General features: G+C 40.3%; 1 protein-coding gene across 1 annotated transcript; it reads right to left on the bottom strand.

Moving 5' to 3' along the window:
• Positions 1-9,762: 9,762 nt before the first annotated feature.
• On the bottom strand, positions 9,763-21,292 carry LOC306858228 (uncharacterized protein). The gene is made up of 3 exons (XM_079398657.1): positions 21,234-21,292; positions 18,197-18,385; positions 9,763-11,794 (listed from the first exon to the last, which is right to left on the bottom strand). The coding sequence occupies exons 2-3, from the start codon at positions 18,351-18,353 to the stop codon at positions 9,945-9,947; spliced, it is 2,007 nt and encodes a 668-aa protein (XP_079254783.1). The 5' UTR covers positions 18,354-18,385; positions 21,234-21,292; the 3' UTR covers positions 9,763-9,944.
• Between the last annotated feature and the right edge of the window lie 2,007 nt (positions 21,293-23,299).

Raw genomic sequence — 23,299 nt, 5'->3', positions numbered from 1 at the left:
CATGGCCAGGCAATGGTTGAACGTGGGTTCTCAGTCACCAGAGAGGTGGAAACATGCAACATTGAAGACATTGTTGCCCAAAGACTTCTCTGTGACCCTGTGAGAGAGTATGGTGCAACGACCCAGGTACCTTTTACAAAAGAGTTACTAAACTACTGTGACACTGCACGGACCAGGCACAGAAGGCACTCTAGATGAGGGAAAAGACAAAGGATGAGTAGATCACCAAAAGAAAAATGGCTGAAGAACAACGTGCAGCTCTGCGGAAGAAAAGAAAAACCATTCACAGTGTATGCAAGACCCTAGAAAAAGATACAGACAGATTTGTGGAAAAAGCTGAAGGTATGACTGGGACAGAGATGGCAGAACTGATTATAAAGCCTAACACAATACAAGGAGAAGAGAGAGTAGCTGGATGGCTTGGATAAAGGAATTTGAGAGAAAGGTTTCTGAGCTACAAGAAATATGATGCTGAGATGTCTCTGTTTTGATGTTGTTCATTTATTGAATAAAAATTGTTCCACGTTCAACCTGTTAATGAGTGTTTGTTCGACTGAAAATATGGTATTCATTTTACATTGTTCAGATAGAAAAAAGGTCTTAAAGTCTGAAATTTGATTTTACTAAGTATGTAGCAACCCTGTAAAAGTATGCAATTTAATTTCTTAATGAATTTATGCTCTTATAAAACTGATATTACATAGCAGCGATTATTCAAGTAGTTCTGTCACTCATTTGATTTGTTAAAAAAACTCATTTATTAAATAAATGACTGTCATTTACACATGAATCATCACATTCTTTTCCTCACACACACACACACACACACACACACATATTAGGACTGTCAGTTTAACGTGTTAACTCAATTAATTAGTTATGAAAAAATAACGCAATTAAAATGTTAACGCAGTAAACGCACTGGCCCTGCCCCAGACCTGTACTGTTGACAAATATGATGCAGGGCAACAACTACATAAGTGCAGTTATGCCCTAAAATTCAAGATATTGGGGACATGATAAACGATATCACACAAGTAGCGAGGGCAATATCACTGTTTATGTCCCAATATCACAAATTTAAATGATTTTATACAACAGTTCAGTATCCTTAAGAAGTTAATATTGTGTTATAGTTTTAAAAAAATATTGTCTGTTTTTTATCAATTTTGCAAAGAAAATATTATCTATAAAGCCACAGCAGAGCTGTTGTGCATCTGTGAGCAACATAGTGCTGTTTAGTTTCTGAACGAATCCATGTTTTTGAATGATTCGTGTGAACCAATGATTAAACGGCTCATTCATAAACAAAGCCATTTATTTAATTCCTGAATGAATCAGCCGTTTTAACAAATCAAATAAATGAATCAGTCATAAAGACATTTACCGCCACCAGCTAGCAGTTTTAGTTTCTTATGTAGGTAGTGTTTCCTGAGCACTGTACTGTAGGTATTACGCAATAAAATCCTTGTAGTTATGAAATATGACCAATTACAGCATCGTCCATGGAAAGCCTGTGTAACTCCTGTTAAATAAGTTATATGTGTCAGGGTTCTGTCGTGTCTGTCATGTGTTCCCGCCTCTTGTGTCCATATTTGGTTTGTTTCCTGTCTTTGTTATATGTAATCAGTTAATTCTTGTCCAGCCGTATTTGTCTCATTATCTATGATTTACCTGTTTATTTATAGTCCTGTCTGTTCAGTTTGACTTCGTCTGGTCTACTCGCTACTCCCAGGTGTTTGATGTCTGCCTTGCCTTGTCCTGCCTTGTCTTGCCCTGAGGTCTCCAGTAAAAGTTATTATTTGAAGTTATATCCTCGTCTGCGTGTTCCTGTGTCCTCCCTCGTGTGTGCACCGTGACAATATGTGGGATGGTCCTAGTTGATCAGTCCACTTTTGTGGTCAAACGTCAAAGAATTCATTAATAAACCTATTTAGACGGCTCCTCACCTCCTCCTGAAGCATCTAGAGGTGTTAAATCCTCAAGAGTAAATCATCAATCCTTAAGATTTTACACATCTTGGTTTTCATGGACTGACCTTTTAAGCTAATGATGAATATTGATGAGTTATAATGTACTTTAACCTGTCAGGCTGGGTTTGCTGTGTACTGTAATGAATGTTTTAATCAATAAAACCATTATAATCAGTAAAATATGACTCATTATGGCATTGTCCACGGAAAACCTGAGTAGGTCCCGTCAAATAAGTTACAGGTGGTCAAGTGACATCTCTAACGTATTTGATAGGGCCTACACAGGCTTTCTGGGGAGAGAGATGTTATTCTTCTGTTACATATTAATCACATGTATTTTAATGGGAAACTAATCATTAAAATAATTAAAACTTACACTACATAAATTTAATGTACAATTTAACTTAAATAATTGTACCTTTATTTAACCAGGAAATCCCGTTGAGATTTAAAATCTAGGGTAATATCCAAGGTAGCAGCATTACAGAACACATTAGAACAACATTTAAACACAAAACCTCCAGTACCAATTCACCAATAGACACAAATGTATCTAGTTTTAGATCTTTTTCCATGCCCAGGGTGCGTAATAAGAAAAAGCAGTTTTCCACAGCTCTGAACAAACTCGAGGTACATTAAAAAGCAAACACTTGGAAGAACATAGCTGCCAGAAGAGAGACAAAGAAGGGTACAGAGATAAGCTGGAAGTTTACCTAACATTGCTTTATAGTTCAATTAATATGCAATTGTAACGATCCAACTTTAGTACATCTGCCGCCGTATAACATTAAGTGTACATACAAGACCATGCTTTACACAATTTTTTTGTGATTCAATGAAATGAAATTCAATGAAAAATAATTTACATGCACAAAACAAATATATTCACAAAAACCGATTCGTGTGCACAAAATAAGAATACATATTCATAAAATACATTTCACAAGCGCAAAACACAATTCACAGATCTTCAACTGTGTACAAAGTTGTAAAAAAAATTGTACAAGAGTGTATCATGGGCTGTGATTGTGAATCTGCTTGGATGTGTGTGTGTGTGTGTGTATTTGAGACATTTCTGGGAGTGAACTCCTCCCACCCGCATTACTCTTACTCTTTAGCCAATCAGATTTGAGCCTGTCAGTCGACCAATCATAACCTGCTGTGGGCGTGCCTAACTGGATGTTACGTCATCTTTCAATTTTAAAAAGCTTCGCTCGTTTAATGCCACCATTGTTGGGATATTCAGTAGGATCCTGAGCACAATTTCACAGTTGGGAAAGGTTCCTTCAATCCTTCTCAGAAAACAAACGTGTTTGAAGTGCTGTAGTTATTTCCTTTGGAATTATGTCTGGAACTATACTCAACTCCTAGAACACGTCGTCTGCGTTTATATCCTGGGATTCAGATGTACTCAGAGCATCATTCAGTCTTGTGCACTGTCTTTGCAGTTCAGTTTCTTCCATTTCACACAGTTGGGGCAGATCAAAAATAAATCCAAACATGCTGCCAATCTCTTGCATTTGTTTAAAACGGGTATGGAGAGCAGTCACCATAAAGCAATCTGTTAAAGTATGCTTGCTCTGTGTCTGGGTAATATTTATTATGATTTTCATCCCGTTTGTATTTCAGTCGTCTAATTGTTTTAAACACAGGTTTAGTGTCCATATCAATAGCAATGTCTATTGCAGTGGATTTAGAAATCCGATGTCTATATACTTTTGCATGAAGTCAATTAGTCCATGTAGCTGCGACAACACGACATCATCGACTGGAGTGTCTTACTGACAGTGTTCACGGCAAACACAATATCATACCATATAACCATAGACATAATGAATTCATTTCATTTGCCAGCGACTTGGCTTCACTTTTAATTTTTGGGTCTCTACAGGCCTTTGCTGCTTCAAGCAAAGCATCCTTAATATTACTAGTTTGATAGCGTATTGCTCTTACACGGTCTAGGCGACATTCCCACTGTGCTTCACACAGTAATGACCACAGAGAGTCAGGACCTCAGTTTAACGTCTCATCTGAAGGATGATGATTTTCATGGTATAGTGTTCCCGACACTATACTGGGGCGTTAGGACCCACACAGACCACAGTACAGCTTAAATCAGGACGTTCAGCCAGCCTCATTCCTTTTATCATGTTTGCTACCCCATCTCTTAGGTCAAGAACAACACATTCTGTTGCGGCATCCCAGTCTCCTAACATGTTAAGGAAGGCTCCTTGAATTTAACCTGGCCGAGTGTGCTCCAGTCATAGGCTTGACATTGAGCACCACTTGCCTTCTCGACCAGCCCTCAGAAACTAAATGCCCTGTTATTCTCATCAGGGACTCTGTAGCTCCAGAACAACACTCAGTGGCGAATGCCATAAATGGGGCCTTCATCACTTCACTTTTGTCAAAACCCTGGAGTAGGTTTCATCTAGCATCTAGAACTTCTCATTTTTATTTTGGTACCTGGGTTCCATAAATCTCTTAAATGCAACATCTGAAACCACTGGAAAGGCTTGGTTGTCAATGGTAATAATTTCAACGATAGCTGCATCAATATTGAGAGACCTTGGATCTGTGTCCTTCCACCTTGTCTTGCTTTCAAGAAGGTGAAGCGCTGATGGCTGAGAAGGATCTTTCTTGTCTCTTTTTTTCTGTGATTCTTCATTGACTTCAGGATGGATGTGCTTTAGATGACACCACATGTTTCTAGTATTTTTACTTGCAGATGTTGATGCCCCCATGCTAATTATTTTGTCATAGATATTATACTGTGCTTTCCCTGGTGATACTTCAATAAAATACTCCCACACTGGTACTTTCTTCAAAGCCTTTGCCATCTGAAAATAATTTAAACAATATAGCTGCAAGCAGCAATGATGGGGCCAAGCACATCAGCGGCAAAATGAGGAGCTAAGCATGGTATGGAGCTTCAGACCAACTGCAGAAATGAGTAATTGAAGGCATTTTAAGATTATTGTAGTTCAAATGGCTGAAAAATCATCTAAAACTACTAGTAAAATGACTGAATGACGTTTCACTTTTGACCAACAGGTGGCACCGTTATCAAATCGATGTGGTGTGTTCTGTGTGAGGTGACAATGGCACACACAAAGTTTGGTGTCAATATGCCAAACCATTGCAGAGATATGGCCTCAAGTGTCATTTTGGCATCATGTCTCAAATTCGATGTTGTGGTATGTGAAAACTGTTTTGTCTATCAACACGAAATCCACAACTTTTTGTCAGCATGGTCTGAAGATGATATGATTAGATTTTAGTGAAAATCGGACCAACGGTATAGGAGGAGTTCAAAAAAGTAGGTTTTTAAAGAAAATCAAAAGAGTTTTGGCTGACTATGGCAACATTGGTATCACTGTTCTCAGCATGACCCAAGGAGTCATAAAACAATACCCTTTTTACCCTAAATATGTTATAGACTTTTCATTAAGACTCCAAAAGAATCATATCAGCGTCTGGATATTGGGCTTCCTATGACCCCTTTAAGCTTTTTGTTATTCAGATATTTTGCAGAGTAATTCTATTACATTGTTACATTTTTTATTAAAATGTTTAAGTATTATAGTTGTTTTAAAACTAAAAGGCTTCACTATTCCATGTTTGACTTCCGTTGAAAGAATAAATTGTTTAATTTCTGTTGTCTATGCTTTAAGGTTTATAGGGATTTTAAGATGTATTTAATTATTTGAATAATTGTTACTTATTGAGTAACTAAATTACTTTTCAGACAGAGTAATTAGAAAAGTAACTTAAAAACAATAATGATGATGTAATTAGTGATTACTTTTAACACTGAAAGTAACTTACCCAACACTGGGTGGCACTATAATAAGTACTTCAATGTTTTTGCTCATATCTGCACAACTATACAGGTTACAATCCTCAATACACCTTCTCTGATTCTCTGCGTCAAGCTGAGCACAATGTATATCTTGGATTTTTGCCATGCATTAAATGTTTCAACCATTTTGAGCTTTTTTATAAACCTACTTTTTCGAACTCGTCCTAGACCATTTGTCCAATTAATGCCAAATGTTGTATGTATCATCTAGAGACCCTGATGACAAACAATGTATCAAAAGAATTTAATTTGGATTGATTAAATGGTTTAGAAGATTCAGGTACATAAAAAAAAATTGGAATATGGTGAAAAAGTAAATTTTTCTTGTAAGTTATTTCAAAAAGTGAAACTTTCATATATTTTAGATTCGTTACATGTAAAGTAAAACATTTCAAATGTGTTTTTGTTTTAATTTTGATGATTAGAGCTTACAGCTGATGAAAGTCAAAAATCAGTCTCTCAAAATATTCAAATATTTACATTTGAGTTTCAATTAATGACCATCCCTACAGTATAAATTCAGGGTATCTCTTGTTCTTTGAAACACAATAATGGAGAAGACTGCTGACTTGGCAATGATCCAGAAGATGAACATTGACGCTCTCCACAAAGAGGGTAAGTCACAGAGGGTCATTACTGAAAGCTGTGGCTGTTTACAGAGTGCTGTATCAAAGCATATTAAATGCAAAGTTGACTGAAAGGAAGAATTTGGGAAGGAAAAGGTGCACAAACAACAGGGATGACCGCAAGCTTGAGAATACTGTCCAGCAAAGCTGATTCAAACACTTGGGAGAGCTTCACAAGGAGTGGACTGAAGCTGGAGTCAGTGCATCAAGAGTCTCCACGCTCAGACGTCTTCAGGAAAAGAGCTACCAAGCCACTTCTGAACCAGAGACAACGTCAGAAGCATCTTACCTGGGCTGTGGAGAAAAAGAACTGGACTGTTGCTCAGTGCTCCAAAGTCCTCTTTTCAGATGAAAGTAAATTTAGCTTTTCATTTGGAAATCAAGGTCCCAGAGTCTGGAGGAAGAGTGGAGAGGCACAGAATCCATGCTGCTTGAAGTCCAGTGTGAAGTTTCCACAGTCAGTGATGATTTGGGCTGCATGTCATCTGCTGGTGTTGGTCCACTGTGTTTTCTGAAGTCCACAGTCAACGCAGCCATCTACCAGGAGATTTTAGAGCACTTCATGCTTCCTTCTGCTGACAAGCTTTATGGAGATGCTGATTTTATTTTCCAGCAGGACTTGGCACCTGCCCACACTGCCAAAGGTACCAAAAGCTGGTTCAATGACCATGGTGTTACTGTGCTTGATTGGCCAGCAAACTCGCCTGACCTGAACCCCATAGAGAATCTCTGAGGTATTGTCAAGAGGAAGATGAGAGACACCAGACCCAACAATGCAGATGACCTGAAGGCCGCTATCAAAGCATCCTGGGCTTCCACACCACCTCAGCAGTGCCACAGGCTGATCACCTCCACGCCACGCTGCATTGATGCAGTAATTAAAGCAAAAGGAGCCCCTACCAAGTATTGAGTGCATAGAAATGAACATACCTTTCAGAAGCCTGACATTTCTGTTTAAAATATCCTTTTTTTGATCTTATGTAATATTCTAATGTTCTGAGACACTGAATTTGGGGTTTTCATAATGGTAAGCCATAATCATCAAAATTTCAAGAAATAAAGGCTTGAAATATTTCACTCCATGTAATTTTTTAGATGTACCTGTATAGTTTGATAAGTTCATGGAGTAATGTCTACAAAATGTTGGCATATATTTTCTCTAAATGGTTTGACAAATTCATTTGATAACACTGTCATTAATGTCTATAGATGATAAATGCAAAATTTTGTGTGAATTAGTCACGTGGTTTAAGAGGAGATGGAAAAATAGGTTTTTGTCCACTCAAAATGGCCGACGGTCTACAGCATGTTGTACTAATATTGACCACTAGAGGGAAACACAGGATGAGAAATATTTTTTCTATCAGGTTCCATCACTCTGAATAACAAATGAATAATTCTCACAGGGTAAATGTTTATGGAGGTGAAAACCAATTGATATCTGTAGTTCACACTGATAATACTCAGAATGTATCAGGTAACTGACATTGTGTACGCAGATGTATTGCTAGGTGAAATTAGGAAGGTAATTCTACAATGAAATTGGTTTAAATGTTTAAGTACACCAATTTGTTTGACATTAAATTTACATCAAATCAATGTCATTTCAAGTTTTCAGTTGGATTTGCATTCAGTTGAAAAGTCACATTCTTTGAATGATTTTAGGCCCATTGCATTAACTTCCTTAGCCATGAAAGCCTTAGAGAGGGAAGTTAAGTCACAACTTATTACAGTTACGGGTCATAAGTTAGATTCTTTGCAGTTTGCATATCGCACTAAAAGAGGTGTGGATGACGCAAAGCTTTTCCTCCGAAACACCATACATCAACATTTAGAGAATGGAGGCACATTTGCTAGAATGTTGTTTCTCCTCTGCGTTCAATACAATGAATCCTATCATTTTAGCAAAGAAACTTGTTTGTGAATTTGATGAGTCACGGTTTGGTTTTATGGATTTGAGATGTTTTCACATGTAGGCAGCAAAGAGTCATGTTGAATGGAGTGCTGTCAGATACGCTTGTTACGTCAAATGGATCTCCTCAGGGATGTGTACTCTCTTCTATCTTTTTTATACTTTATACAAATGAATGTCGCAGCACTAAGGATACATGTCATGTAGTTAAATATGCGGATGACAGTTTTTCTATCCTTGTTAACTAGTGCAGAATGTGATGACAGTAATGATCACAATGAGTTCTTTGAGTGGTGCAAAAAAGTAGAATTACAACTGAATATTACTAAAACGAAAGAGAAATGCTTTAAAGGTGAAACCTGTGTACTTTTATGGAGAAGAAGTTGAAAGGGTACAGGAGTATAAGTATCTTGGAACGATCTTTGATACTACTCTAAAGTTCCAGCAGAATACAGAGGCTATTATTAAGAAGGTGAATCAAAGAATGTATGTTCTTAGGAAACTGAATTCTTTCTGTGTACAAAAAAACATCCTGAGAACTTTTTATGCTACTTTTATTGAGAGTATCTTGAGCTTTTCTTTTTTATGCTGGTATTCATCACTCTCTCTTAGGAACAAGAATCGTTTGCAGACCTTAGTTAGGACTTGCTCAGAAATGATTGGTGTTCTCTGCGGAGTCTAGCAGAAGTCTACGAGCAACAAATGTTCAGGAAAACTCGTAGTATCACACGAGATGACTCTCATCCCTTGAAGGTTTACTTTGAAGTACTGCCCTCTGGAAGAAGATTTACAAGCATTAAATGTTTATCTAATAGATATAAATTTACCTTTGTTCCAGAGGCTATTCGTTTTTGTAATTCAAAGTCTTAAGGTGTTTTTTTGTTTTTTCAAGAAGAATTGAATTATGAAGCATGTGGTTTTGTTTTTTTTGTATCTTCTATGTGATGTCTTGTGTTTGCTGTGATGCTGCTACCCTACTTGAATTGCCCCTTGTGGGATTAATAAAGTTGTTAACTTCACTTCATAACGTTTTGAATACAAAAATACTACAATTTACATCCTAATGTATCTATCTTTTAAGGGAGAACAAACAGAAACAAAATCAAGCAGCATTAACACAATGTTGAATTATCTGTACTATCACTTCTGTGCTTACCAAAAATAATTCTTCTGTACCTTTTGTTTTTTTAAATTGCAACATATTTAGTTTCTTTGATAGATTTGTTTAAACTAAACTGTAGCTATTTATACTACAGTAAATACAGCTGGATAAAACAGCTACAACAATGTAGGAACAAAATGTAGTTATTTATTTTAATAATTACAAAATGCAATTATTAAAAAAAAACAATTAATAAAGGGAGGCGATTACTTTCTATTCTTATTTTTAATCAAAAAGAAGCATACTAATAGCGGTCTTGAACAAACTTTTTGTAAGGGTACTTTTAAAAAAATAAAGAACACAAACAGGGTCACAATTTAATGACTTCATATATCTGCTGTTTTTATTACAACCAATCACAATTGAACTGTCTTTCTCCAGAGTGAACGCATTATTTCTAAACCTTTTGTCACATGGGACACGAGGAATTCTTTCCAGAATGAGTTTGCAAGTGCCGTTTCAGGCTTATGTGATACGTGAAACTCACGTCACACCGAGGACACTTGTAAGGCTGCTCTCCAGTGTGAACTCTAATGTGAGTTTTAAGGTTTCCTTTATTTGTGAAGCTCTTTCCACACTGAGGGCAGGTGAAAGGCTTCTCTCCAGTGTGAACACTCATGTGAGCCATCAGATGGCCATTTGATGCGAAACTCTTTCCACAGTGATGGCACATGTAAGGCCTCTCCCCAGTGTGACTTTGTACATGATTCTTAAGTTGATTCCTGTCAGCAAAATTAGTTTCACAAACATGACATCGAAAACATTTCTCTATTGAGTGAAGACTCATGTGATACTTAAGGCTTCTTTTCTGTTTGAAACCCTTCCCACACAGTTCACAGGTGTGAGGCTTCTCTCCGGTGTGAACACTCATGTGAGACATTAGATGAGCATTTTCTGTGAAACACTTCCCACACAGTTCACAGGTGTGAGGCTTCTCTCCGGTGTGAACACTCATGTGAGACATTAGATGAGCATTTTCTGTGAAACCCTTCCCACACAGTTCACAGGTGTGAGGCTTCTCTCCGGTGTGAACACTCATGTGAGACATTAGATGAGCATTTTCTGTGAAACCCTTCCCACACAGTTCACAGGTGTGAGGCTTCTCTCCGGTGTGAACACTCATGTGAGACATTAGATGAGCATTTTCTGTGAAACACTTCCCACACAGTTCACAGGTGTGAGGCTTCTCTCCGGTGTGAACACTCATGTGATACTTAAGGCTTCTTTTCTGTTTGAAACCCTTCCCACACAGTTCACAGGTGTGAGGCTTCTCTCCGGTGTGAACACTCATGTGAGACATTAGATGAGCATTTTCTGTGAAACACTTCCCACACAGTTCACAGGTGTGAGGCTTCTCTCCGGTGTGAACACTCATGTGAGACATTAGATGAGCATTTTCTGTGAAACACTTCCCACACAGTTCACAGGTGTGAGGCTTCTCTCCAGTGTGAACACTCATGTGAGACATTAGATGAGCATTTTCTGTGAAACCCTTCCCACACAGTTCACAGGTGTGAGGCTTCTCTCCGGTGTGAACACTCATGTGGGTCATCAGATGAGCATTTTCTGTGAAACACTTCCCACACAGTTCACAGGTGTGAGGCTTCTCTCCAGTGTGAACTATCATGTGGGTCATCAGATGAGCATTTGATGTGCAACGCTTCCCACACAGTTTGCAGGTGTGAGGATTGCCTCTGGTGTGAATTTTCAAGTGGGCTGTAAGTTTCTTTTTCAGTGTAAAACTCCTTCCACAGAGAGGACATATGAACGGCTTCTCTCCAGAGTGAACTCTCATGTGGCCATCAAAGCGTTCCTTTTGCTGGAAAGGTTTTCCACACAGTTTGCAGGTGAAAGGGCCTTCTACAGTGTGAATTCTCATGTGGCCATTAAGACTCTGTTTTTGACTGAAACTCTTTCCACACTGAAAGCATATGAACAGCTTTTCACCAAAGTGAACTCTCATGTGAGTCTTAAGACTTCCTTTTAGTTTGAAACACTTTCCACACCGTTTGCATGTATACGGTTTGCGTTTGTGCATATTCAAGTGGCTTGTAAGGTTTTGTTTTCCACTGAAACTCTTTCCACATTTTTGGCAGGTGAAGGGTCTCTCTTCAGTGTGAACTCTCATCTGGACTTCAGGCTTTCTAGCTTCTCTTTTACGAGTCTGAGAGTAACTAAAAGATTTTTCCCCATCCATGACATCATGACATTTCTCAGTCTGACTTTTTTCTTCTGTTTCATTCAGTTTCCGACTCAGAACTAGGGTGAAAAGAAACAAAAGCAAGTTAAGACCAGTTTATTGGCACAAAGCAAGACATGAAAACATTTAAAGCATCAAATCCAACAACACGTATGCTAGATCCCATACCCACTGAACAAAGTGTAACCTGTAATCTCAGAATCTCGTGTCCTTAACTCTTTGCTTTCTCTAGGACATGTCCCAAATACCAACAAATACCAAATAAAGCGATTTGTCAGCGGACAGGACAAGACCAAGTGTTTTGCTTAATACCAGTTTACAGTTTCTGTAATTTAGAATATCTGCTAGTTAGGAGGATTATTTAGCATTTGGACCAATCAGACACACAATTTTGCATTTGATTTAATGAATCGATTAGTTATTAGATTAACAAATGGTCACAGACCCCCCCCCACCCAATACACATACTGGGTGCTGGTATGTCTGTCAATTGGCGCTTTTCCACTGCATAGTACGGCACGGTACAGTTCAGAACGGCACACTTTTGGGGGGTTTTCCACTGGGTACAGTACCTGGTACTTTTCTTAGTACCACTTCGGCCGAGGTTCCAAGCAAGCCGTACCGTTACCAAAACGTGACGTGTAAACTCTGCTGATCACTGATTGGCCGGAGAGAATCGTCTCTGCCTGCGTCATTGAACTTGCGGCACGAGACACAACAGACCCGCTAGATTTAAATCAGCACAGCCAGCGAAGGATCGAACGCAACTGATTTGAATGAGCGCACCAAAAAATGGCTGTTTCGTTGTCTGTTGAGGTAGTACAGACATCCCTCTCTTTGATAGCTGAGGAGCGGATCCAGTGAGAGCATGATGGAGCGACACGGTATTAAAAAGTTTTTCAGGAGTCACGGCAGTAGAGGCGGTGCAACTATAATGACATGTGAATAATCCCGTCCACTCTAAAAGCGGTACTAAACTGCAGTGGAAACGCAAACCGAGCCAAACTGAGCCGTGCCCTGCCGTTCTGTTCTGCACCGAGCTGAGCCGAGTCGTACCACGCAGCGGAAAAGCACCAGGTTCCATGGCAACCCATCTAATAACACTTGTTTTATTAACTCAAAAGGAATGCGGGCAGAGTAACTCTCACTTCATTTTCCCTTAGGAAAAAGAGACATGAGGCCAAAAAAATGGACTCCTCTCTAATTAATTCACAGAAAAACCCTTCTTTGAATGAACACGCATATCTTTAGAATGCTATGAAATATGTTGCGTGCCATATTCTGTGTAAGAAGCCACATCATCTCACAGAAGGATTTATTTCAAACACCCGACTGATGTTATGAAGTGAGTTGAGTATAGCATATCTCATGACAATCACATTTAATTAGGGCCGCATGATTAATCTAATGTTTTTTTATTATATATAATTACAATAAGAACTCAGATAAATGATATATTGTCGTCGTGTGTTTATTAGTCACGCTGAATCAATGAAAGCAGTTAAATCTTCTGTTTATTCAGCTACTGCTATAGGGATTTCCCACTAGATTTCTTCTACGGGGAGAGCACCATCTGGCCTTCGGATGGAGATTTACTACTGATCACGGAACCGTGCTTCACTGGCAAGATGCGCACAACAATCATAGCTTTTCCCTTATCACGATTGTGATTTCATTTCGATTTATCGTGCAGCCCTACAGTAAATTAAAATGAATCAATAAAATCAGAAAAAAATGCCCAGCGAACAGGCAGATGTGAATGAACAGCACTTTCGTGACATTTAAATCCTCAGCTGTAATGTGATATTTTTATCGGATTACTCTGTGAATCAATGGAATAATTGGTAGAATACTAGATTAAAATAATCGATAGCTACAGCCCTAGTATTTGTCCTCATATTATTTCTGAACATATAATATGTATAAGACAAGCTTGTACAAGATGTAGTTCATGCATCTTTTCTGCAAAGATATTTAACAAGTGATTTGTTTAACAGTTACATCATGTGTGCTGCACTTGGAATAGAATTTTCTTTAACTCGAGGGTTAATAAAGAACAAGTTACTTGAATCATGTTGTAGTTACATTTTCAAGTTCATATATTTCTGATTGCTCAAAAAAATTAAGCCTTTATCACATCACACTTCCGCGTTCAAAAAGAGGAAGATTAAAATAGTAGCGCGTCGCTTTCTCCTTCTTTCAAAGCTCTATGCTTGCTCTCCCGTTGCTAAGCAACCATGACCTGTGCTCTCCATGAAGACGCGGAAGTTTCAGCAAAGGATACATGGATTTCTAGCACTAAAAATCGCTTGCGCTCTGCTACTAAATTAATTTAAAACGGCTAGCCCTGTACAGCTATGATCAGCTGTTCCTCCATCTCTCAGCTTTCAATGTTGTTACGGGAAAGGAAGGAGCTGATTGGTTGGTTCTTGTCACATGACCCGCGGTGCGCTTGCGGCATTGTTTTAATGAGCACACATTTACATTTGAAATAACAGACTTGAGCGTGCGAAAGACGCCATATGTGAACTTCCGCTGCAGCCTCTATCAACGGCATTGTTGTGGATTATTTATTTAGAATTCATCACTGATACGTCTTGACGCGAGTGTAAACCAGGCTTTAACTGTAATGCAGTATAAACCCGCTGCTGTTCAGCTTCCACACGCCACACAAACACTTCAACATGCAAACATTTAATATTGACACTTTAACCCACATGTAATATAGAGCAGACCCCTCATTTTAAGATGAGCCCCCCAAAAATTTAAATGCAGGCTATGTCACTGCTGGAGTGTTATTGGAGGTTATTAAAAGACTTTTATTAAAAAATAAATCATTTTTATGTTGAAAATCAAGGTCAATGAAGTTACCATATATGGTTCCTTTTTTTTTTTTCAAAAAGCATATATATTTAAAATATAAGAAGCACATAAAATATAAATAAATACATGAAACCTACATTAATTTAATAGAATTTGTATTTAGGAACATTTTTTTTCATGTGTCATAACACTAGTGCAGTCACTTGATGGTACTTGAAGCAGTTGCGTTCAGCATTGAGGCACAGGTGGACCTTACAGACCCTGCAGACCACATTTGACCTCCAAATGTTCCCCTTCCTGCTGCAGTACTTGCAGGTCTGGCTCTGGGTGTAGACAGGGGCATGGAACAGGGAAATGTCAAACCGCACAGAAGCATCTGGGGTGTGGCTGCGGTGTCCCCGGATAGGCATGGGGACATCAACAGAGGTACTGGGGGCACATGGAAATGATGAGCTCCTTTGGGGGCAAGACATAACTGGCCTCTGGCTGCTGCAACATCTAAACACCTGGATCCGGAAGTTCTTCAACGACAGGCCATCCACAGCAAGAGCCTTGAGGTCCCGTCTGTACATGATCCAGGCATTCGTGAGGCTGACATCTAATGCATATGCAAACATCCGCATGTACCACCTCTTGGATTTCATGGGGGTGCGGTAGAGGTGGACCAGCATGTCACTCTTGTCAATGCCCCCTGTGTTGGCATTGTAGCTCTTGATGACAGCAGGGCAGCTTACCGGTTCCTTCCTCTTGGTGTCACTGCAGTACCAGTAGACTGAGGATATGGGCTCCACCCCCATGTCTGTTGACAGCAGAGTGACTACCCTGCTGTCCTTCCACCTGAGGGCAAGAATCCCATCATCACTGGTGACGTAGTCATACACAGTGGAGGAGGACATGGTGCTGGCCAGGACAGAGACTATCTGGCTGGTGACACCCATGGCTTGTTGTTCAGACATCATGGGGACACCGTGGGCCTTCAGCGTAGTTCTGCCCTGGTATAGCACCAGGTCATGAATAAAGCCATCTTCAGAAGCCCTGGCAAACAACTTAAATCCCCATTTGTCCGGCTTGCTCTTGATGTATTGCCTCAGGTTGCCCGCTGTCTTGCCTTTGTAGGCAACCATAAATTCATCCACAGACTGCCTGAGGGTCTGTGGCTCACTCCTGAAGACAGCAACCAGGAGATTGAACAGTGGCCGGACTTTGAAGAATCTGTCGATGGTGTCAGGGACCTGGGTGTTGTCATTAAAGTGGACAAGCCTTCTCATCAGCCTGAACCTCTTAGATGACATGAGGTTCACAACTTGAGGGACCCTGGTCTATATTGCCCAGTATTCATCAATGGAGGGTAGCTCAGAAATCCCCATGTAGAGTAGGATGGCCACAAAGTTCCTCACCTCTTCTTCAGTGGTGGTGAAGGTGGTGTTGATGTCCTTCTGGGTTGCATACAAGTTGGTTTGGTATGCTATATGCTTGATGACACGGGGGCTGAAGTACTTGCTGAAGTAAGTATATGGAGTCTCAATGAAGTCAGGGGAAACGTGCTGGTACTCAGGCAGGGCTTGGTTGTCCAGGTCAACCTTCTTTCATGTGGTTAGCCTGGATGCTGGCTTCCCCTTCTTTGAGGGGCCCTTGGCTTGTGGTGCTGACTGGTCTTCATCCTCCTCCTTTTCATCGTCCTCAAGCTCCTCCACTGCAGGCCGCACACACTTCCTCTTGGCAGAGGGGCCCATGTCACTCGGGCACTCGTGGGTAAGTGGGATAAAGTCGGGTCTGCCACGTCATCGTCTTCCTCATCAATTCAATTCAATTCAAGTTTATTTGTATAGCGCTTTTTACGATACAAATCGTTGCAAAGCAGCTCTACAGGAATTTAAGTTTCCACAATATATTTATATATTGCAGAACCTTAATATGTTTGACTTATGGCAAAATTTCATCAGAGCCCTCATCGTCACTGATGGTGGGGTCAGCTGGCATAACAGCAGTCACCCTCTTTCCATAAAAGAGCCGAGTAGACAGCTGCAAAAGAAAGTCAATATCAAGCCCACTTTGAGTAATTTGTGAAGGAAAACAGTAACAGTGAAGAGCAGATCTACTGAAAACCAGACTCACAGTAAAAATAAACACCAATATATGCCATTTAAGTATAATAAAAACTGAACAAAATTACACATATTTCCCTATTTATGGCTTGATAATTTCAATAAATGTGACCCTGGAACACAAAAGCAGTCTTAAGTCGCTGGGGTATATTTGTAGCAATAGCCAACAATACATTGTATGGGTCAAAATTATACATTTTTCTTTTATGACAAAACTCATTAGGATATTAAGATCATGTTTCATGAAGATTTCTGTAAGTCTCTTACCATAAACATATCAAAACTTAATTTTTGATTAGTAATATGCATTGCTAAGAACTTCATTTGAACAACTTTAAAGGAGATTTTCTCAATATTTAGATTTTTCTGCTCCCTCAGATTCCAGATTTTCTAATAGTTGTATCTCAGCCAAATATTGTCCTATCATAACAGGACAGGATTATTTATTCAGCTTTCAGATGATGTATAAATCTCAATTTGGAAAAATTGACCCTTATAATTAGTTTTGTGCTCCAGGGTCACAAATGGTTTATGCTTTGCATTGGATCACTGCATAATGTTTTACAAATCTGTGGCAACATCCAATGCACTCATGAATAGTATTGTCGTACAATATAATGCATTTAAGTGAAAAATAGCACTAAGTACTGGTGGTACCATTTATTTTAGCAGTAATGAGGCTCACAGTAAAAAATAAACACCAATATATGCCATTTAAGTATAATACAAACTGTTATAAGGCCATAAAACTGACCAAAATGACACATATTTCCCTTTTTATGGCTTAATAATTTCAATAAATGGTTTAAGTTTCACATTGGATCGCTGCATAATGTTATACAAACCTGTGGCAACATTCAGTGCACTGTTAAATACTATTGTTCTACGTTATAATGCATTGTTTAAAAAACAAAAAAAAAACAAAAAAAAAAAACATAAGGATGGCTTACTAGACGCATCGGGTGTATATGTCTATAAATGGACACACTGTGGCTTGCGCTAGTTTTACCTGGACACACCATTTTTCATGTCCAACGTTCACTAATTTCTAGACATCCTACACAAACAACATGGATCTCAGCATTTAACACAACTATTCAACCACATAATGTGTGAGCTTCATTAACTTACCATTGTTCGTTTCGCTGGTATTAATGTTTGTATCTGAGTAGATTTGTCTTTCTGAACTTCCGGAATGGCACTGAAGTTTGTAACGGCCCGGGCAACTCCTGACTGGTCAGATGACATGGTGTTACTATCGGTGACGCAGATTGACCTCCGGTGATTGGCTGGGAGAAATACATGCGCTTTTACGAGCTCACGGAGAGGCGTGCAGACGCCATTATGAATGGTCGATTAGGTTCTACGCTGATGATGGGTTAATGTTACACAAAATCGTTGTTTTGTTAGGCTATTTCCTTATCATTTTTCTTAAATTAATGACATGCCATTAACTCTGTTGTGAGACAAATAACAGATAAAGAGATGCATGACACACAATGACTGGAGAAAGACTTTGAGAATGAAACCAACCTGTTTGTGTCTCAGTATCTTCATGTTCGACTTCAATCTTCACATCTTCTCTCTCTTCTTTAAAAAACATCATCTCTGTTTGTTGTGTCTCAGTATCTTCTTGTTTGAAATCTTCTTCAATCTTCAGGTCTTCTCTCTCCTCTTTAATAAACACCATCTTTATAACCGTGTGCTTCAGCAGGAGTTTTTCTGTGTGTTTAAAATGAGAATAATTAACAGACAGATCTCAATCAGCTCCCTAGTTCAGTAGTCAGCTCCCTAGTTCAGTAGTCAGCTCCCTAGTTCAGGAGTCAGAGCACTAGTTCAGGAGTCAGAGCACTAGTTCAGGAGTCAGCTCCCTAGTTCAGTAGTCAGCTCCCTAGTTCAGCAGTCAGCGCACTAGTTCAGGAGTCAGCGCACTAGTTCAAGTTCAGTAGTCAGCGCACTAGTTCAGGAGTCAGCGCACTAGTTCAGGAGTCAGCGCACTAGTTCAAGTTCAGTAGTCAGCGCACTAGTTCAGTAGTCAGCGCACTAGTTCAGAAGTCAGCGCACTAGTTCAAGTTCAGTAGTCAGCGCACTAGTTCAGTAGTCAGCGCACTAGTTCAGGAGTCAGCGCACTAGTTCAGGAGTCAGCGCACTAGTTCAGAAGTCAGCGCACTAGTTCAAGTTCAGTAGTCAGCGCACTAGTTCAGTAGTCAGCGCACTAGTTCAGGAGTCAGCGCACTAGTTCAGGAGTCAGCGCACTAGTTCAGGAGTCAGCTCCCTAGTTCAGGAGTCAGCGCACTGGTTCAGCAGTCAGCGCACTGGTTCAGCAGTCAGCGCACTAGTTCAGCAGTCAGCGCACTAGTTCAAGTTCAGTAGTCAGCGCACTAGTTCAGCAGTCAGCGCACTAGTTCAGGAGTCAGTGCACTAGTTCAGTAGTCAGCGCACTAGTTCAGGAGTCAGCGCACTAGTTCAAGTTCAGCAGTCAGCGCACTAGTTCAGGAGTCAGCGCACTAGTTCAGAAGTCAGCGCACTAGTTCAGCAGTCGGCGCACTAGTTCAAGTTCAGTAGTCAGCGCACTAGTTCAGTAGTCAGCGCACTAGTTCAGGAGTCAGCGCACTAGTTCAGGAGTCAGCGCACTAGTTCAGGAGTCAGCGCACTAGTTCAGGAGTCAGCGCACTAGTTCAGCAGTCGGCGCACTAGTTCAGAAGTCGGCGCACTAGTTCAGCAGTCGGCGCACTAGTTCAGCAGTCGGCGCACTAGTTCAAGTTCAGTAGTCAGCGCACTAGTTCAGGAGTCAGCGCACTAGTTCAGGAGTCAGCGCACTAGTTCAGGAGTCAGCGCACTAGTTCAAGTTCAGTAGTCAGCGCACTAGTTCAGGAGTCAGCGCACTAGTTCAGGAGTCAGCGCACTAGTTCAGGAGTCAGCGCACTAGTTCAGCAGTCAGCGCACTAGTTCAGAAGTAAGCGCACTAGTTCAGCAGTCAGCGCACTAGTTCAGCAGTCAGCGCACTAGTTCAGAAGTCAGCGCACTAGTTCAAGTTCAGTAGTCAGCGCACTAGTTCAGTAGTCAGCGCACTAGTTCAGGAGTCAGCGCACTAGTTCAGGAGTCAGCGCACTAGTTCAGGAGTCAGCGCACTAGTTCAGGAGTCAGCGCACTGGTTCAGCAGTCAGCGCACTGGTTCAGCAGTCAGCGCACTGGTTCAGCAGTCAGCGCACTAGTTCAGCAGTCAGCGCACTAGTTCAGGAGTCAGCGCACTAGTTCAAGTTCAGTAGTCAGCGCACTAGTTCAGGAGTCAGCGCACTAGTTCAGAAGTCAGCGCACTAGTTCAGCAGTCGGCGAACTAGTTCAAGTTCAGTAGTCAGCGCACTAGTTCAGTAGTCAGCGCACTAGTTCAGGAGTCAGCGCACTAGTTCAGCAGTCAGCGCACTAGTTCAGAAGTAAGCGCACTAGTTCAGAAGTCGGCGCACTAGTTCAGCAGTCGGCGCACTAGTTCAAGTTCAGTAGTCAGCGCACTAGTTCAGTAGTCAGCGCACTAGTTCAGGAGTCGGCGCACTAGTTCAGGAGTCGGCGCACTAGTTCAGGAGTCGGCGCACTAGTTCAGCAGTCGGCGCATTAGTTCAGCAGTCGGCGCACTAGTTCAGCAGTCGGCGCACTAGTTCAGCAGTCGGCGCACTAGTTCAGCAGTCGGCGCACTAGTTCAGCAGTCGGCGCACTAGTTCAGCAGTCGGCGCACTGGTTCAGCAGTCGGCGAACTAGCCAGCGCACTAGTTCAGCAGTCGGCGCACTAGTTCAGTAGTCGGCGCACTAGGTCAGCAGTCGGCGCACTAGTTCAGCAGTCGGCGCACTAGTTCAGTAGTCGGCGCACTAGTTCAGCAGTCGGCGCACTAGTTCAGCAGTCGGCGCACTAGTTCAGCAGTCGGCGCACTAGTTCAGCAGTCGGCGCACTAGGTCAGCAGTCGGCGCACTAGTAAGGGAGTCAGTCAGAGTCAGAGTTAATGGATTAGTAGAGCTGCTTGATTTAGGGAGGGGAAAAAAACAGGTTTGTTGTGCTTCTTTGTAGGGCTGCACATTTTCTTTCATATTATTATACAAATAAATTAAACTAAATAAACTTTGCTGTGTAACAAAAGTTTCGTTACTAAAAACCTAAAATAAAGTCTTTAAGAATAAATGACAAAACAATAGTGACAAAATAACACATTTATTTCTCAAACTTATTAAAACTGGGGACATCTGTTAAGATGCAAGCAGCCTTTGATTATAAATCATCAGAGATCTAAAGTTTATTATGAAATTAAAGCTAACAGCCTCACAAACAAGAAACATTTCTGATTATTATCAGTGTTTCAAGGTTTCCTTGATAAATGGAAAATTCAAAAGAACTAAATATATCTGAAATAGAAAATGAGACGCACCTTTTGTGTAGTTTACTCACAAAAACTGTTACTCATAAAAAAACTGTTCATTGGTGTTATTAGATACATTATATCGACAGTGAATAAATAATTAATTCATAAATTCTCTATGAAACTGTCTGAACGGGCTATACTGATTTAAAGAATTAAAAACGAACCTTTCTTCAGCAGAATCTCAGATGCGGGAGCGCGGCGCAGCCTTATGACGTCGCCACACCAAAATAAAAGTCCCGTTCGCGCGCTAAAAAAGAAAAGAAATTCACAAACAAAAACAATTCCTTCAAATGATGAGATGAAAGATTGATTCAAAGGATAAATGACAGATTCCCAGAGCTATCAATACCACTGATTTTTATTTTTTCAGAAGCGTGTGGCTTATATCTAAATGTAAGCAAGTGTGAAGTGATTTGTGATATTCTCAATAAGGGATCAATTCCAGGTTCTTGATCTTCATGTAATAAAAGATTTAAAATAACAATACTTAGACCTGGGTGAAAGGGGGTTTTCAAGCAGATAGATCTGCTATATTCAGACGACATTAATCTACTCTTCATTAATCGTGGTGTTGTTGTTGTGTTGGTTATAGTGGTGAATTACAGATGTGTTGATGACATTACAGTATGCGGTCACACGTTTATGTTCCGTTTTGGTTTAGTTTTCCCTGTGTTTCTGTTATTCCCTCCTTGGCCTAGTTTCCCTTAGTTGTCTTTATTGTCATTCGGTTCACCTGTGTATGATTAATTAACTCATCAGTTCCTTTGTTTTCTCCACTACTTAAACCCTCAGTTCTCCCATAGTCTTCATCCGTTCTCTGTCATGTTTGGTTGTGTTTGAAGATCTCCTCTCTCCTTCTGCCTTCGTACTACACACCGTGACAGAAGAACGGACCCTAACAAAAATTAAGATGAATTGGGCGATCATTGGAGCAGTATGTGAAGGAGTTTCTGAGTGTGTTACATCTGGTAATCTGGAGCGATCATATTGTTAATGCTTGCTTCCGGATGGGATTTAAGGATTGTTATAGACCTGTAGCAGACTATCAATTACGTTCTCAATTTAAATGGCTCTAATTTCTTTGTCGATGTGGAAGATAATCGTCCTCTTCCCATTCGGAGGCATGTGGACACTCCAGCTCACCACAAGCCATTTGTAAACTGTTTTCCACAATTGGAGCTCTATTCAGTAAAATGACTACCATTTTATATACCAAGAGATACCAAGCTCCTGCATAAGGACAGATATATAAGAGCAATAGAAGGGCACCATAAAAACAGTCCACATTCTGCACATACAAGTTTTCAGACCAAAGCAGAACATTATTATATGTACTAGTAAAGTATGCTAGTCATTCATTAATGCCACTTTCAATAATAATTAAAAAAAAAACTGAAAGCATTTAAATGTCTGTATTATTTTATATTTTTATGTTAGTTAGTGGTGTTAAAAATTGCTCTGTGCATAATGAGCTGGTGGGTTTATGGTGTTGCGGACCGGCGTGGTGGGCCGCTCTGTGCCAGAAAGTCCAGGGCCACTTTTTAGCCCCAGTCCGCCCCTGATCACTAGTATCTCCTGGTACTCGTGTCCATGGCTGGAGAAAAAGCTGCCACCAGGTAAAGGCTTCACTTTTGTAGTCCGTTAATTGTTACTCATGCCAACACATTCTCCACATACTCTCCAACACATACTCATGCCAACACATCCCTAAACCCACCCCACGAGGATCATTTCACCTGACGCTCGCTGCATGCAGGTTTCCTGAGAGTAGATCTAAAGGAGTTCTACAGTAAGTGTAAATGTTGTTCGACTACATGTTTCCTCCGTGTCTGTTCACGTGGATTTGACATCGCTTAAGTTTTTAAATGAAGTTTTCATGTTGCATCACACAGATCGCTCCGGGTCAGGGCTTCAAAGGAAACTGATGACAATTAAAAGTGCATTCATTCATTTATTTATGTGATGATATTGTATATGCAGAGCTTTTTTAATGACTACCCCTGTGCATTAGTTCTGGACTTGAGTTGAGCAGTAATTTCTTCTGAAAGACTGTCGTATCAAGTCTTCTGTGCTCTTGCTCCTGGAAACGTCCAGCATGATCATTTCAGTGTCATGTATCCAGAGAGGTGTAGTTACCCCCGTGTGAAAATCACTTGATAATTGCTGATATTTGAATAAGTAAACATCTTTCAGTGTCTTGAGCATTTCAGTTATTTTTCCCAACACTTTA

Source organism: Barbus barbus (assembly GCF_936440315.1).
Source record: "Barbus barbus genome assembly, chromosome: 39".
Classification (NCBI taxonomy): domain Eukaryota; kingdom Metazoa; phylum Chordata; class Actinopteri; order Cypriniformes; family Cyprinidae; genus Barbus; species Barbus barbus.
Note: the sequence above shows the minus strand (reverse complement) of the source record. Positions and strands in the feature narration are given on the sequence as shown.